This window comes from Lontra canadensis, unplaced genomic scaffold (genome assembly GCF_010015895.1).
Source record: "Lontra canadensis isolate GAN:19392208 unplaced genomic scaffold, GSC_riverotter_1.0 scaffold1, whole genome shotgun sequence".
Classification (NCBI taxonomy): Eukaryota; Metazoa; Chordata; class Mammalia; order Carnivora; family Mustelidae; genus Lontra; species Lontra canadensis.
In genome coordinates this window covers 8673404-8691579 of record NW_022630995.1, presented here as the reverse complement: position 1 = coordinate 8691579, position 18176 = coordinate 8673404, and the positions used below count along the sequence as shown (strand labels likewise).

At 41.1% G+C, this 18176-nt stretch overlaps 1 protein-coding gene across 4 annotated transcripts in view; it reads right to left on the bottom strand.

Moving 5' to 3' along the window:
- RASSF6 (Ras association domain family member 6) overlaps positions 1-15352 on the bottom strand; it is a 42215-nt gene extending 26863 nt beyond the window's left edge. Inside the window, exons 1-2 of one of the 4 annotated variants that reach the window (XM_032841534.1) lie at positions 15295-15352; positions 4487-4585 (exon numbers count right to left, since the gene is read on the bottom strand). In XM_032841534.1, the coding sequence (XP_032697425.1) occupies positions 4487-4548 (62 nt within the window). In that variant the 5' untranslated portion in view covers positions 4549-4585; positions 15295-15352. Of the gene's footprint in view, positions 1-4486; positions 4586-8529; positions 8567-15002; positions 15091-15197; positions 15252-15294 lie in introns of those variants that run through there. The other 3 variants (XM_032841791.1, XM_032841617.1, XM_032841703.1) reach the window with 3 other exon arrangements.
- Between the last annotated feature and the right edge of the window lie 2824 nt (positions 15353-18176).

Genomic DNA, 18176 nt, shown 5'->3' with positions numbered 1-18176 from the left:
CTCCCCATGTCAGGAATGCTCTCCCGCTCACTCTCTTAAACTTGTTCGCTCCTCCTTGTTCAGATCTCAGGGATCGCGCCCTACTTAAGCGAGGTCCCTCTTCTCTAAAGGGTCCCTCTCCTTCTGAACACTTAGCTCACTTTATTATCAGGACTTCAGACCTGTGGTTCTCAAAGTGTGACTCCCAGACCAGTAGCACCTGCAGCACGTGGGAACTCAGACATGGGAATGCTCACTCCAGTCCAGACCTACTGCGTCACAATTTGGGAATGGAGCCCTGCAATCTTTTGTGTAGCAAGCCCTTCAGATGATGCTGGTGAAGAGATCTGAAGCTTCAGGTGGCTCTTGTTTTATTTTTGCTCAAAATTCTATACTCTAGTATGGAATATTATATTATGGAATATTCTAGTACATCTTCTAGTTCATGGTATGTTCTCAGTAATTGTTTAGGGAAGAAAATATAGAAAATTAAATCCTGGCCTATCTTTTTAAGATTTTATTTATTTATTTATTTGAGAGAGAGAGAGAGAGAGCAAGCAGGAGAAGGGGCAGAGGGAGAGGGAGAGAATCTGGAGCAGACTCTGTGCTGAGTGCAGAGCCTGACCTGAGGCTCAATCTTAGGACCCTGAGATCACAACCTGAGCTGAAATCAAGAGTTAGGCGCTTAATGGACTGAGCCACCCAGGTGCCCCCTGACCCAGTTTTAGAGGGGGGAAAAATCTTTCACCAGTGTTACATATCCTGAAATTCAAGTAAATTCCATAAGTTAATGTATTTCTCCTCTCCAGATTTTTATTTTATCAGATTTTCTATTGAAATATTTTCAGTGTGTATTGGAGGGATGGATAATCTTATTTTGTAGCTGACCAAAGTGATAATAAGTAAATTTCATTGGGAATAACAGTCATATTGGTATTCCTCACTTCTGTCAATGCTGATTGAAAAATATCTGACATAAAGAAAGCTAAATAAATGAACTTTTTCACATATCTGGGGGGGCATAATTGACCATTTTTTGACCTAGTAACTAACATGATACCCAGTTTTCATTATGAAAATTTCAAACCTAATAATGGAAATGTTAAAATAAATCTTTAAAAACAATCCTTACGCAGAAAAAAAATTCTCACATTTAAAGGAGATGGTCTCTGGGCACCTGGGTGGCTCAGTTGGTTAAGCGTCTGCCTTTGGCTCAGGTCACGATCCCAGAGTCCTGGGATGGAGCCCTGCATTGGGTTCCCTGCTCAGCAGGGAGCCTGCTTCTCTCTCTCCCTCTCCCTCCTGCTCTGCCTACTTGTGTTCTCTATCCCTCTGTCAAATAAATAAATAAAATCTTTTTAAAAATAAATAAAGGAGATGGTCCCAAACATGTCTTGAACATGTTTTCCTGATTTATTTTAATATCCTGACTCCTTATTAAAAATACGTCAGGGACGGCTCCCTTATCCTTTGTTAAAGACAGTCCAGTGGCCTTCAGGAGAATGGTGTCCTCTTCCTCAGCCTACCTGCAGATCACGCTGGGTCACGCAGTGTTTGCTCCAGTGCCTCTGATCGAGAGAAGACCCTGGCCATGGAAACTGGGCCAACGTTGCCCTCTGGCTCTACTGGCCAGGTAGGAGCAGCCTCTGGAACACTGGCTCTTTGTGCTGAATTTGTGCTAAGAGGTGCAGGTGGCTGATTCCTTTGTTTCAGCAAAGGGGCCTGGCCAGCATGCTTGGAAAAAGACACTGTTTGGAATAATGCACTTCAAGCCACACTTTATTACATCATGCTAATTAAAGTTATTTACTGAGGATGGGAATGCACACAGGCCTCGTGGGCTGCTCCTGGGAGAGCTGCAGCCTGCAAGGGTCTGTATTAGGTTCTCAAGTAGGAGAAAAAGTTACCATTCTGAGAATGAAATCTGATCTGCATTCTCAAACCGGATTTGAACATTTTTCAAGTACATGGTTGGCATTTACTCGCCTCTAAAGTGTCCTGATTTCAGCCTAGGACCTGAAATGAGCGTGCTTTGCAAGCAACCAGATGGAACCTTTTTTTTTTTTTTTAAACTCAGCTCACTTAGAATATTTACCATGTGTTGCACCAGAGCAGTGATGACCCCAGGCAATGAAATGGCAACTGGAAACTTCATTTGAGCATGAAGCTGGCTTCTGCCAACACCTTTTACCCAGGGGAATGTCTAAACTTGGAGAATTCGCATTCAGCAGTAAGACATAAATGTTATATTGTTGCTACGCTATTAATATCATGGCCTCTTATTTTCTTGATCATATGTAGCTCTCATGAAATTTGCTGAAGCCAAAATTTCCATTAAGCAGGTTCTATTTTCCTACTATTTTCCATTATTTTCATGTGTTTCTGTGCAGGAAAATAAAAATCCCTTCATAAGTTTATAATTTCTGTCTTGTTCACGTAGTACGGAGTAGGAGCTGAATGACTCTCTGTCCAGTGAATCAAAGAATGGACGTGTTTGGTAGATTTGTGACAAGTTGGATATCACAGGTGGTCAGCGGTATTCTTATAATTTGTGGCAACTGTTTTTAAAGATTTCCACGAGCTTTTGTTCATTTCAGGTGATTAGAAGTTCTCAAACTTAATCCCTTCCTCCTCTGAGCAGTGGTTCCTAGATTTGAGTATGCATCAGAAATAACCTGATTAACTGTGGAGTGGAGCCCGGGATCTGCATTGTTACCAAATTTTCTGATGGGTGGGGGGCAGCCCATGGACTGCATTTTGAGAAACGCTATCTTCCAGTCTAGTGTTTGTGCAAATGTTGCAGTATTTTATTTTACCACCCGGAGCTCCAATTAATACGTGGGTACCAGTGTCTGAAAGGGGCTCTGGGCTACAGAAGGTAAACAATCAGTCCTCTATTTGGTCAATTCAAAATATGACACAAAATAAGGATCACTAGAATCTCAAACCCTCCCCCACCCCAACCAAATGTGGTTTGTCTCTTCCGTCAAAATATATGCAGAATCTGGCCTTTCTTTTTAATCTCCACTACTGCCGCCTTGGCTCAAGGCACCATCATCTCGACCCTGAACTATCAGCTCCTTGATAATTTCTCTGCTTCCATCCTTGTGCCCCTTTTCAGCCTCCTCCTAACATCACAGCAGACTGACTCATTCACTCATGTGCTCAGTATCCATCAAAGGCGTCTCCTGTCATAAGTGGGCAAGCTGGGGTCTCACAATGGCCTGTGAGATCCCGCACGCTCTGGCCCATGATGTCAGGAACTTCAGCTTCTGCTGGTTTCCCCACACTGGCTTCCTCCACCCTTAGAGGGGTGCGCCTGCCTCAGGGCTGTGACCCGCTGTCCCCTTTGCTCCCAGCCAGCTATCTGCGCAGACTGCTTTCTCACCTCCCCCAGGCTTTTCTTCTAATGCTACCTCCCCACTAAGACCTTCCCGGGCCATCCAGTAGGACACCATGAATCCCTGCTGTCCTCCCCTGGCACTCATTATTCCCTTTCTGCTTTATTTTTATTCTCCATACCTTTGGTCTCTAATGATATACATTGTTACTCATTTGTCTTACACAGTCACTGTATCCCCCTTTTAGGAGGCACCCCATGAGCCTGGGAGCTTTGTTGGGCTCACTGCGGAACACTCAGGGCCCAGAAGAATCCCCGTCCACAGGGAGCAGTTGGTAAGTTCCTGAGGAATGAAAAGAAGAATGCACTGTCTTCTACGTCCCATATTTTTCCCCCTCTTATCTGTCACGTGTGTCCTCCAGGTATGACTCTAATTCCGTTTTGGACCATAGTTGTTCGCTCTCTTTCTATGGCCCGATCCGGCATCATTTACATCCATTTGCCTCTATTGTTTGTTTGGCTTTGTTCCTCTTCCCTGTGAGATGTGGGTCCGCTTCTGGACCCCTTGGTTTCTTTGTTCGTACTGGGTCCTCTTTCTCCTCGTCTGCTTCTGCTCCAGCTCAGCTAATTCAGTCCTCAGCATTACTTCTAGAGGTTTCAAGCCCCTGCTCTGTTGTTCCCCAACCCATGGAAGACGCTATCTGCTGTGTGCAAGGAAACAACTGTGGATGTCCCAGATGTTGCGGAACTTAACATCAAGGGGGCATGGTGAAAATGAGGTGCGTCCTGAGGGGCAAGGGAGGGAGAGGAGAGGACAGGGGAACCTGTTTGAGGCCCTGGACTAATTCTTTGGTTATATCATTTATGAGGAGCCTTGGATCTTTTCCTTGAGGCTGTTTCTGAGAATTCTGCCAACTATGAAAATAGAAATTCAGCATTTAAGTGAATTAGACCACTACTTAGGAAGCATGAAGGATTCTTCCGTGAGAGGTTTTGGGTTAGCGGTCTTCAGGACCATATTTTTTCAAATTCCTATTCAATGTCCCCACTGTTGATTCATATTATTGATCTTTAGGTCATACGTCATGCTTAGAATGACACGGTGCCAGGGCAGAATTCATGAATGACCATGGAACAGCATAACACATAATACAGACATATAATTACCCGGTGATAAATGTCCTCTCATTAACGAAGATCCATGAAGAATACTGGTGAGCCATCATCATCCTCGTTTCCCTCTTTTTGTGGTCATCTGAGGATACCCTAAGACATTGGAATAATATTAATGGTCTATTCCTGTGATGTACTCAGAAAAGAGTTTCTGACTTAAATTGAAATGCTTTGTCATGTCCCTTGTGTGTAAAAGTATTCTGGGAAATTTTTAAGTAGTGTTTCATACATGGGCATGAGGGTTGGGTTGGGGAGGGAAGGAAAGAGAAGGATTTATTATTATTTTTTTTTAACCATGTGTCATGGGTCCTATACTCTATATCTGAGCCAGTCTATAGATGTCACCGTATTTAATCCTCAGACTGTCCCAGCGAGGTGTGGGCATTCTCACCTGTGTTCTGACACTTATAAGTGGTGGGACAGATCATTCGAAGCAAAGTCTGAATGTCTTTAAGACCTTCCTTTCTTCTTTTCGCCAACATTATTTTTGCATTTCAGAAAGGTTATACAGATTAAAATCTTTGACTTCCTACCAGTTTGTCTGTTCTAAGATTCTTTTCAAAGACTTTTTCTATACCTATGGGAATTAATATCGAGGATAAGTGAGATGCCCTCCAAAATGTTCATTGGTAAGGAACTAAGCTCAGAGCTCAGATTTGTAACTACAACTCACTTTGAGTGAGTTTCCAAACAGAAAAATCCATTTTACCTCCTGTGATATACTTCCCATTTAAAATTAAAAATTACATTCTTCATATAATTTAGGGGAAATAAGTAGTAAAAGAAGAGGAACATATAACTTAATTAAAACAATCCCTAAAGAAAAACGGGCATAAAGAGGGCATATGAAAAAATACTAGATGAACTAGAAATATATAACTTGATATACAGTCTTCCCCTTGGTAATGAATTTGAGAGACTGAGAGCTATACAATAGGAAGATAGTGAGAGAGAAAGGCAGACATAATAGAGTGATATTTCTAAGAAAGTATAATATAAACCACAATGCGGTCCCATGATAAATGCAAATGATTTGCAAATTTGTAAGTGAAACCCTGGATCAAAATTGTGCTGAAAATCACTTTCCAGTTGGTGGCCATATTAACTATGCTTTTGGTAATGAATATACCCAGTATGGCTAAATTTGGCATAACTCCTGTTAGAAATCCTATTTCTGAATTTTTAGTATTTGATTTGGAATACACTCTAAGGAATTTTTTTTCATTTTTCAATTTATCCACAGTTCTGATACTATCAGGTTTTAGTGATACAGAAGTTATCTTCCTGTTCTATCTTTCTATAAATGCACAGATGTGCTCGGGATGTTTGAAAGCGCTGTTTCTTGGTGCGAGGCTTATTTTTTATTGAGAAGTATTAAAAAAAATAAAAAAGAAACTGCATGAGGAACTTTGCCTGGCTGGAATAATGTTTCTGAAGCCTTGCTGGTTTTATATTTTATAGTAAAATTTCCAGAAATTTATGGGAAAAATGGATGTCTTGCTGTTACCATATTTTTAAAGAAAAATTCCAGAGACTTGTGAAAAAAATTCAGTTTTAAACTTCTGCTTCCTTAGCAGCTCAGTGTTGTTTTCTTTAAGAAGATATTAAATTCCCAAAGGCTTCTATAACCCCCCAAAAAGACATTTTATAATAATTGAAATGTTTTTGGCAACATGGGAATACAGGATAGTTAAAGTAGAGAAGAAATCCTAGGGCAATGTTTGGAGATGTTCAGAAAAGAAGAAAATGTACTATGTAAATAGAAAAACTCCAGAATCACTGGCCCAAGGCAAGGAAGGGTTGGCCACTGTGTAAGTCTGTTTTTGCAGTATTCCTAGAACGGGTTCTCTCTTATATGATTCTGTGTAAGGAAAGACATTTCTTCTACCCCAGCCATTCAACCCCAATTAACTGAACTCTGCCCCAGTCCTGCAGACACGATTTTAAGTTTCCAGGCAGCTAAAATCAAGCTCTGACTCGCAAGTGTTGATTAAGTATGACGTAACATCCTTCAAGTCTCCTTCAGGCTCTGGAAACCGTGGTCAGACATGAATAACATCCTCCTCTATGTCTTCATCTAAATGGCATCAGGGTGTGACTAGAGATTTTAAGTATAACATTTTCTAGTCATCCCATTTTGCTGAAATTAAATATTTAATTACTACGACTTCAAGCTTAGAGAATCAGAGTGAATATAGCCAGGATAAAAAGTTAGGCTAGAGAGAAAAGTTCAATTTTTTATTTAAAATAAGAGGGGAAGGGACTTCCTCTTCTTACTTCTAAATCAGCTTGGTTTGGTTGGAGTAAGATGTTTAGAAGGCATTTCGTGTCCTCTTTCTCTAGGAGACTAGCAATCCCCCCACCAATTGCCCAAAGGAAGGAAAAAAGAAGAAGAAAGGAAAGCTATTTTCACAAGATCCTTGGTGCATATTCTTCTCATAGCATATTATTTGAAATTATATAATCTATTTGAAAGCTATGAGCACATCTCACCAGGCAGATTGTAATAGTGTCTAAGCTCAGTGCTTCACTAATTTCTCTTTATGCTATTACCATTCTGACCATCACATCATCTTGTTCATAAACCTTCCTGGGATCTCATTCTTAGCAAATAATGTCCAAGTCTCCCAACCTGACATTCAGGTTTTCTGCAATTCCACCAACACCTACTTTTCCAACCTGAAAACTGAAACTTTTCTCAAATACCAGGCCTAATAGTTTAATGGATCTCAAACCACTGACTCTCTCCTTACTGGTTAGTCTCCTCACATGACAGGGCCCTCGTCACCAGAGGCTGAGGTCCAGACTCCTGCTTCTTACTCATCTCTGCTCAAGTGGGACCTGAGTAAGTCTCCCCATAGCCTATTATCTTCATTGCTGTGATGCCCTTTTCTACTTTGTATTTTCTGTGATGTCCTTTCTACCTTGTACTGTCATTCTAGATGTATACCTTACTTCTATTTCTACTCATAGCTTCTTGCTCAAAGACTTGTGGTCCTCTAGTTGGGCATATATCCCCTTTGATAGCTCATCATTGGAAGGGGGAATCTCATGAAGATTCATGATGAAAGGGACAGAAGCTTAGCCAACCAGGTAGATTAAGTCTGTGTAGGTCATAAGTTACATGGGTCTTTTAGGCTGCCTTAGGACAAAAACTTAGCATGTCCCATGAGTCCAGCCAATCCTAGTTACTCCTTCATAGGATCTGGTCTGGGGTATTTGGTTCTACAGCCTTGGCTCTTGCTTCTAAGACCTGAATTTTGCCTTTAGACGTTGTCATTCTAATCACCCATGAAAGGGGTCCTTGTTGCCCTCTACTGAGAATCCCCCAGTGGTAACCTCATTGTCCAAACATTACCTTCTCCTGGATCCCAATTATTTACCATCTATCCTCTAAATTTGCCCCTCCTTGCATCTCCCCTCCCACATTCCAGTGGCCTATGTCTTGTCAAATTTCATTTGTCAAAATGAACTTGTCAAAAACTTGTCAAAATCATTTTCTCTCCTCATTTTCTCGCCTCTTAGCAGCATTTGACAAGGTTGATTGCTTCCTGCTTTTGAAACCCTTTCTTTTCTTGAAGCTTTTGAGACAAAGCAGCAACCACAACAACTTTGCTTTGCTTTTGTTTTGTTTTGTTGTTTTGCTCTTTCTCAGGTCTCAACATTTTAGTTTCCTCTCTGGAATCCTCTGTACAATCATGGGATGCTGCCTTGTTCTTCTAGTCCATCCTCAGCCACGTCCTCTTCTGTGTTTGTACTTTCTCCCAGGTAACTGGATCCCTCTCTAACCCAGCTACTTTGGGGAGCCACAGCCTTGTGTCACTATCTACTTAGTCTACTTGGATGTCTAGCAAGCATCTCTATATCAATCAACATGGCCAAGACAGGACCACAGACTTCCTTCTTTCTCCAGAATTCCCTCCTCCACAGTTCTTTCCCATCTACTCAATTAGGCACCATAACTAAGACTCAGTTTTATTTTTTACTCTTTCATTATAACCAGATTCCCATCCTAAAGTAAATCCTATGGATTGTACCTCCAATATATATCAGAACCTCAAAAGCTTCTATTTCCCATGCTGCCACATCTTCCTCCTGGATTTCTGCATCTGCCTCATGACTAGTTCCCCAGCATCCGCACTGTGACAAGTATTCTATTGTCCACACAGCATCTAGCATAATGATTTTAAGGACTGAAACAGATGTCATCATCCCATGATTAAAAACTTACAATGAGTTCCAAGAATGAACTAGAATAAAATAGAGCCTCCTTATGATGGCCCACAGAATCCTGTCCATCTCTTTTGTATTCATTCCCTTATTTTCCCCACTGATTACATTTCATCTATGTTGGACTTTTTGCTGGTTTTCAGTCACTCCCTAAGCTCATTCTCATTTTAGGGATTTATACTTGTTGGTCCTCCCTGGAGCACCCTGCCCTGAGCCTTTCACATCTGTTTCCCCACATGCTGATATCAGGCCAAGTATCTCTCTCTCTGAGACTTTCCCTTAGCAAGTCTCAGCCAGCCACTACCACATGATTTCCGTTTTGGTACGTAACAGCGTATGAAAGGGTCTTATCCATTCACGTGTGTGTCCTCCCCAAGCACAAAATGAACTGCTTTGGACCCGGGCTTTTTTATTTACCTGTGTTCATCCAGCTCTTAGAATTTTGCCTGGAACCTGGAAGGAATTCGATGAATATTTTCTGGTTGGCTGACTAAATGTCAAGTTGCAGATGTGTCTGAAGAATTCATTGTTAGTTATGAAGTTTTCTTGACTTCATAGTTAGCATGACAGTTTTGCTGAGACTAGAAGTCAGGTGTATACTGAACTGAAGAATCACCAGTGGAAGGTTCTTACAATCACAAGGTGCGGTTGACCATGATGGGCTAAAGAGCCATTGCTGGAGCTTCCAGGTTAGCTCTCTGTTTATATTTATAAGAAAATAGTTCAAGTATCATTAAGGATCCCAAACCATTGCTGTGGAATCACAGTGGCAAACCTGTGAGCTATGATGAAGCAAGTCAGAGGATTTCAGATGTGATAAAGGACTTCAGAAGCCCTTACCTTATTCTCTGAACTTAAGAAGGAAGACGGTTAAATGGAATTTATGGAAGAAAATAAAAACTGGATAAAATTCTTGTTCATGGGCAATATGTGCTAACTGAATAGGAAATAATATTGACTGTACAAACAATCCCAATATCTGCAAGGTAAAAATGTAATTCGGTCAAAGTCTCATTTTATTATTAATTGCCAAGGTGAGAAATAGGTCTGTGAATTCATACAGTTTCCCCTCTTCCATTAACCTTGATTCCTAGCAATTTAAACCCTGGTAGGCTCTTTGTGAATATCCTCTAAATTATAGAAATTTGGTAGATTTAAGGGTTGGAGCTAGTTTCCTCAAAAGGCTTAAGAGAAGGACAACAGAGGTCATGATAAGCAGAGATGAGGATTTATGAAAAAAGGAAAAACGGTAATTCTGGAAGCCTAGAGGTCTTATGTTGGGCATTCACAATTAGTCTGGTAGAACATTATGAACTATGCCTTGAGGAGGAAGGTAGTTATTACAAATCTATGTACTTAACTGGAAGGGTGAGTCATAGAAGCTCTCTGGTCCTGAGGCCAGAGTTGGTTGACTTAGACTGTGTATGAAATAAGATTATTATTCAGTAAGTTCCGTTATTTATGTCTTCATTTTGTCCAGATAGAATGGAGCTTATAAGATAGGAAATGAGACAGGTCTGCCATCTAGTCCCGGAGAAATAAACAGTCCTGGAAGTACTGGGTAGGTCTAAGCTCAGATGGGCCTCAGTGGTGCAACAGGGAAGGGCAGAGACTAGGAAGGTAGACTTGGTCTGAGGCAGGAGCCTGAGAAGGCAGGATCAGACAGCACCAGCTCGAAGCCACACTGAGACATGAGTGTGGCAGAGAGCACCGTGCTTGGCCTCCCCCCGCTTTGTATCCTGTCTAGACGGGGGCTTGCCAGGATTGGTCAGTTGTCAGGAGACCAGAGGATGCGAGGGGAATCCCAGCCCCGATGAACTTAAATGGGCCAGTCACTTAAAGTATCTTCCTGTGCCCTATCATGGATTAAATGGCTACTTGTATAAGAGAGGAAACATGGTTCTCTCCTTTGCGTCCTCAGCAAAGATTTCATGAGCTCCCTCTCTGGGCCTGCTCCTGTGCTAACCCCCCAAGTGCGGCCTCTCTTTGTATCTGCAGCCCCTTATTCCTGGGGCTGCTGTGGGTGCATGAGGCGTCAAACCAGTCATAATTCTACAACAAACTGAAAGAATACAGGTGCTAACTTTCACAGCGAATGAAATGCAGCTTTCTCATGACTCGCTGCTTTCTCTTTTTGACTGTATTTTATTTTACTGAATTTAATTGCTCCTTTAGAACAGGATTACTGCTTATTTCATTTTTATACCTCCTAGGGTGAGTGTATGTATGCAACTATATAGGCAAAAACATATAGAAAGGAAAGAATGTATTTAACATATAGGGAGGTATATTAAAATAATAACCATCAAATTGTGACCCATGAAATTACGGGTGACAATTATTTTCTTTTTGATTTCATACGTTCCTTCTAAATCATACACGATGAACATATCTTACATAACACACACCATAAAGGTTGCTTAAAAAAAGAAAGAATGGAAAGTAACACATTGGAAGAGCAAATGCGTATTTAAATTATGAAGCAAGATTATATTCAGGTCTGCACACATGGAGTGTTTTTTTTTTTAATATTGTTTTGGCCTGAAGAATTAATGGAAAGTTATATGCATTCAGCTCCAAAATAAAGATGTTTCTTCTAAGCTCTGACCAGGAACCTTGAAGCTGAGAAGAGCAGATCTATATATAATTATAAGACTTCAAGGAAATGGAAAAAAAAAACTACCATAATTCCAACCATTATCCAATTCTTAGTAAAACAGGAAAAGAACCCAGAGAAGTGTGGTTTCTGGGAAACATCTGGCTCCACGTTTTTCTAAAGAATTTACCTCATTTGCAAAGATGGTAAAAGTGGGAGGCCGGCATATAAAAACCATCACTTTATTAAGTGATATGTGTTGCAATGAGGAAATGTTTGTTTTGAGATGCAAATAAAAATGTCTTACAGTGCTTGACTTTAAGACAGGACTAAACAGGATATGGCTAAAGCACCAGACTTCTGTGTGAACATATCATTCCTGCCAGTCCCTGTGGAATCCCATGTGAAAGGTCACCCTTGATTCTTCTGGTGTGTGCTGTCAGGGCATTAATGCCATGGCTGGACTTTCCCCAGAGCATCCTCAGAGGACAGGAGCTGTAGCAGAAGCACACAAGTCTTCAGCCACCTCAGGACTCAAGGTATCTTGCCGCCACTCAGTCTGGGAGGGAGCTGCGCAGTCCACCAAAGGCATCTTCTGGAACTGCTGCTATGGTCTAGCTCAAGGAGTCTCTGCTTCATCTAGTTTCCAAGAGGAGATTCTCAGCTTGACTTCCCAGGCACTGTGAATCCTTCTCATTCGTGTGTGGCTGAAGAGGGAGCACTTTCTGCTCTTGAACCTCACGGACTACTAGACTCTGGGATGATGATGGAGAATGGGTCCTTCAGTCATCTCAGTGACTAGGATTCCACTGTCATCACATTAAAAGGAGACACCTTCACATTCAACTACAGAAAGCAGTAGCATTAGTCTGCTACCTGAAATGAGGTTATGAAGTGATAAAATCACTATATATCTGACAGCTTTGAAAGACATGGATGGATTTCTGCAACAAAACCAAACTCTCTCTAACATTAGACTTCAGGGCAGAGAGTTCTTTCTACTACTCAGAAGTTCTTTCTCAGAGGTTGTATTTCTGATTGACCTACATTTGAAATTTAAAAAAAAAATCTAAACTTTAAAAAATATTTAATTCCAGGATGGTTAATATATGGTATTATATTAGTTTTGGGTGTACAATGTAGTGATTGAACATTTCCATACAACTACCAGTGCTCATCACAGCAAGGGCACTCCTCAATCCCCAACACCTAGTTAACCTATCTCCCCCCACCTCCCCTCTAGTAACCATTGGTTTGTTCTCTACAGTTAGGAGTCTCTTTCTTGGTTTGCTTCTTTCTCTCTCCTCCCCACACCCCCACTTTGGTTTGTTTCGTAAATGCCACATAGGAGTGAAATCATGGTATTTGTCTTTTTTTCACTGACTTATTTTACTTAGCGTAATACTCTCTAGATCCATTCAGGTCATTGCAAATGAAAAGATAAAAATCAAACTTTTATAGGAAGCCCATGTATCTCTAATAATCCTAAATTCCCGATGTTCAATGACTTTGTACAAGTAAATTGATGGTTCGCATTAGACTTCTATTTCAATGAAAAGTATAGGATGCTTCTTATTTTAGGAAGTTAAAAGTTAAAACAAGTATCAAATATGAAACTTTGAATTACATGTTAAAAACATGTTACATTTGTGTTACACTATTTCTAATATAATTGAGAAAGTTATTTTTTTAATCATTGCTGGTATCTCTCTTTCTCGATGGACCAAAGCATTTAATAGTTTATCGTAAAATTATTATATGTATTAGAAATAGTAGAGAAATATATGTATGCTAAAAGAGAGTTTAAATATGAAAACAATGCATTTACGTGGTTAGGTAAATTAATCTCAAGTTAATCTCAAATATGGTTAAGTATAATCTCAGTTGGGGCTACTGTTTATTGTGTAGAGGTACACCATTAAGAAGTATTACATAACTTGGTTTAAGAAGTCCCAACCGGGGCGCCTGGGTGGCTCAGTGGGTTAAGCCTCTGCCTTCGTCTCAGGTCTTGATCTCAGGGTCCTGGGATCGAGCCCTGCATCGGGCTCTCTGCTCAGCAGGGACCCTGCTTCCCCCCCTCTCTCTGACTGCCTCTCTGCCTACTTGTGATCTCTCTCTCTCTCTCTCTGTCAAATAAATAAATAAAATCTTAAAAAACAAAAAGAAGTTCCAACCATATCTATTCAGTATAAAGGAATATTTCCTCTTTGAAAATTAGTGATTACTGATAGTATAATTTATTCTAAGTAGATTAGATTATTTTATAAATTTTTAGATGTAAACACTAGACAAAATCAAAACCCATAGGACAATAACATAATAAAGTTCAGTCTCGTTGGCTTTAGAACTCTATCCCTAATTCTCTAGTCAATTTCCAGTTATCAGTACATTGGAGAATTTCAAATCTGTAGTTCAAAACAAGAATTCATTAAAACAATGATGTTATTAAGCTAGGATCAACTGCAAGCTGTTTAAATATACATTAATGAAATGAAAAGATAAAATGTTGTTAGTGAAAATACTTTGCTAGTCGCAACTTCCAAATTTGTCCCCTCATCAAAGTTACCCACTTTAATAAAACTAACAGCAACATTAACGGAAGTGTCCTTAAAATAAAGTTTCATAAAGTAAGGTCACTTCCCTATGATTTAAGTTCAGAGGTAAAGACCAACAAAACACCGGTATCGTTCTTGTATGTTTCTTGTCCGTAAACACAAATGAAAGTCTGTAACACTTGAACATAAACAATGCAATATAAAGTCATGGACTACATGGTCTATTTTATCAAAGTGGTTCAAGGGCAAGCTGTCTTATAAAACTAACTGTCATGTGTTTCACAATATGGGGTTGTGTGTAACTCTCTTGCTACAAAACTATATTTCCTGATTAGGAATAACAGGTTAATGTGAATGTGAATTTTCCAAAGTAAAGGTGAATGAGTAACACATAATTCTGCATTTGTCACACCATGTACTCGGTTCGAAAAGTAGCAAGAAGTCAGCTATTTCACTGCCATTCATAGAGGTAATGTTTTGCCCATTTGCCATCTGCTCACACCCTAGACCCACTTTCTGAAAACCACTCTACCCTTACCACCTTCACACGGTCTGACCTCCACAGCTAGCTCACCCTCGCTGATCTGGCCCTTTTGGCAGACCTGCTTATTTCTTAATGCGAACTGGAGGTACCACTTTTAGAATGCTTGCTAAGTGTTTAATTCCCACCAAAGCCCCATTGGCATATCTTGTGATGCCAAGTGAGGCTTGCTTAGGTGAAGGAACTTGGTAAGGGACACACTAGTAAGTGGCAAAGGCAGGATTTGAACTTACGACTCTCCTGCTTCAAAACTGGTATCCTTAACTCATGGGCTTCCATTTAATTATTTATAGTCATTCATTGTTTGGTGAAGTCTTACTAAATTATATCAGAAATCCTTTTCAATTTTCAGGGGCCTATGTCTCTGTAGCTCCGTGGAAATAAAAGTTTAGGGGAACTCTCACTTAAAAGTACTTTCAAGTCTGCTGATTCAAGAAAAGGGGGATGTCACGCAGGAGCTAGTATCTTCCAGAGGGTAAGTGCAGCTCCAGGTAAAGCAGTCATTGAGCTATTTCCCTTGAGGAAAGGGAAAAGGGCTTCCGTGGCCACACCTACCTCCAAGCTCTTCCCTCCTCCCCATATGCTTACCTTGGTCAGGAATGGGTATCCTGAAAACAGTGTCCGCATTTCAGGCTGCACACACTTAACTTGACTGCCTGTGAATTCTGTTTTCTAATACCTTGTCCTCAACCTGACCTCAGGGGGTGGATGCAAGGGGTTCTTTTCCCTACCCCCTTTTTTCCCCCCTGGGATTCACACTGTGGCCAGGAGAAGCCTTTGTACCTGAGTTGTTGAGCTGAGTTTGCTCGCGGGAGAGTCTGTTCCCGGCTCAGGCACAGATTCACCAGCTCTACTGTCAGGGAAGGCAGGGCTCGCTCACCTGTTGCGGAGGTCGGAGCCAAGTGCGGAGGAGGGGCGGCTCTGGCTCTGCGCGCGGGCGGCTCTGGCTCTGAGCCTGGCAGTGCCCCTCCGCAGGATCAACAAGCCCCCGGAGCTGTTAATCATTACCCCTACTCACCGGAGCAGGGAAGGGTTGGAAACCTGAGCCACTCCCTGTGCCTCAGTGCATGTTGGGAGTGTTTACTTTCCTCCTTAGGAACCGTGATAGGAACGCTCCTTTGCTCTCTGACACACATCTGGAGACCTGAATTGACATTAACCACTGAATGGGACTGACTCTAAAACTGACCTCTACTCTCTGTGCAGATTACGGAGGAGTAGTCTGTAAGAAGGGACACTACCCAGGAATGAATGAATAGGCACTATTCACATGTCTTTCCTTTAAAACTGCTCTTTGAATTAGAAATGTCTTGCTTTCTTTCCTTTGTCCTACTGCCGCCTCCTCTCCCAGCCAACACCTTTTCACCCAGAGCAGTGTTTCTTGCTCCTCAGGGCACCCCAGAACCTCTATGTGACTTGCTGAACCTGCATACCCGGGGCCTAAGCACACAAGAGACCCTGATCTAGGAGGCGTGGGGTGGGCTGCGGGCACCTGTATTTTTTGTAAGCTCCAGAATGTGGTAGACATCAAGTTTGAAAACTATTGCACTGAAGTACAAAAGAGGAATTACATAACAATTAAGTCGTTAGCTGACTGAATTGAATTTGGGGACTTCGCTTTTGCTCAATACCTCCAGTTTCAAAAAGGGCTCCGCAGACTTAGAGATGTTCTGGGCATACAAAGTGCTTTTGTTTGCATAAGTGCACGCATAAGTGCGTGCGCACACACACACACACACACACTTAAACACACTTTTTAGTATCATTGTTCATTTGTTTCCCATATAAAGCAACTATTGACAATTCCAAAAAAGTAAGTTGTTTTACAAGTATAAACCTTAGGCCCCCACGCCTGGGTGGCTCAGGTTAAGCCTCTGCATTCGACTCCGGTCATGATCCCAGGGTCCTGGGATGGAGCCCCACATCAGGCTCTCTGCTCAGCAGGGAGCCTGCTTCCCCCTCTCTCTCTGCCTGCCTCTCTGCCTACTTGTGATTTCTCCCTCTGTTAAATAAAGAAATAAAAAAATCTTAAAAAAAAAATACCAACAACCAAAAAACCCTTAAGCCCTCGAAAGAAATTCAGTATAATTTCAACAATGAGTACGGTAGGCAGAATTGTTTTCTGGTGTCTTTTGAGTTCAAATGTCAAAGTCATAGACTGAGCATTAGTTTAGATTTGCAGGTTACTTGTTTGATCACTACGGTGTTTTAAAGATTCTGTATGTTCAGGAGGTCAGAGAGTTTATCTATTTAACTTGTGCACAAAGATGAGGACTGACTGGCTTTATCATGTTTGAAGGTTATTTTAATAAACAGAGCAGAATCGAACCAATGGGCTTCTTAGATCACCATCAAAGCTGCTACAACCTCATATATGAGGACAGTGTAACTTGGGATTACTTGTGGGTGTTCACATGATTACCTGGCCCCAGGACCCCCTGCTGCGGGGACTGACCTTTGAATGATGACTAACAGGACCTGCAGTGTCTGTGGCCCCCAGGTTCCAGAACTTTAAGTTTACGCTCGGTCTCCACGGTCTCCTCTCTCTGCAGATCATGTGCTTGTTATCAGCACCAGGACAACTTTGTTTCGCACTTTTTATCACAAGCATCCTTGAAGCCTTTATTCTGACTTCTGCTTTCCAGTTAGTTACCTTTAGTCAGAGGCCCAGGGACTCCTTTTATTTTTGAGTACTTACCCTTTTATAAATATATGATTTTTATTTCATAATATGAAAAAAACCTAATTACATATGTGCAACGCGTTAGGTTTGAAAAACACAGACATGCAGAAGAAAAATTCACCTACAGTCCCAGCCCTTAAGTAAAATTACTATGAACAATTTGGTGAATGCCTTCATTGGCATAGTTTCTTTACAACTATTTACCAAAATACTCTTACCTTTGCCTTGATGTTTGATAACTTGCTTTAATCACATAAAACATATTATGAACACTTGACTATATATCAGTCAGGTTTTTTCCTGCAATGATTTTAATTAGTTGTACTGTATCATACCATATAAAGTATTGTTTAATCAGTTTCTTATTGTGAGAAATTTGTGTTACTGTAAATAAGACTTCAGAAAATGTTTATATATAGCTGCATAGAACTACAAGAATGCCTTTTAGATACAGTTCAAAAAATGAAATTGCAATGTGCATTTTTAAAGAATTTCTCTCAAATAGGTGTCAGTTTTATACTCCTGGGATAACTCCTGGATTCTTCTTCTTTTTTAATTTACCAGTTTGAAAGGTAAAATAAAAAATCATATCCTATTTTAAATATGTATATTATTGATTATCTTGTCTCACTATGTCCATTCTCCACCTGCAACCTGCATAATCTTCTCCAGACAAAAATCAAGTCACAATACCACCTCTGATTTCCCTTGTTGAAAACCTTTCTGCCAGTTGCCCCCAAATCTGGATAAAGTCTAAACCTGACCTCATTCCCATGGCCCCAGAGGCCTCCAGAGCCCACTTCTTCCCTAACTCTTGGACTTGATCGATTCTCTGCTTCCATGGTACTGACTCTACATTTGTTGCTCTGGCTTGATTTTTTTCTTTAAGAGCAAGAGAAGAGGGAGGGGGAGGGGCAAAGGGAGAGAAAAAATCTCAAGCAGACTCCACACAGAGCACAGAGCCCAGAGCCCAGTGCAGGGCTCAATCCTGGACCCCGGGATCATGACCTGAGCAGAAATCAAGAGTCAGTTGCTCAAATGACTAAACCACCCAGGTGCCCCTGTGGCTTAATTTTTTG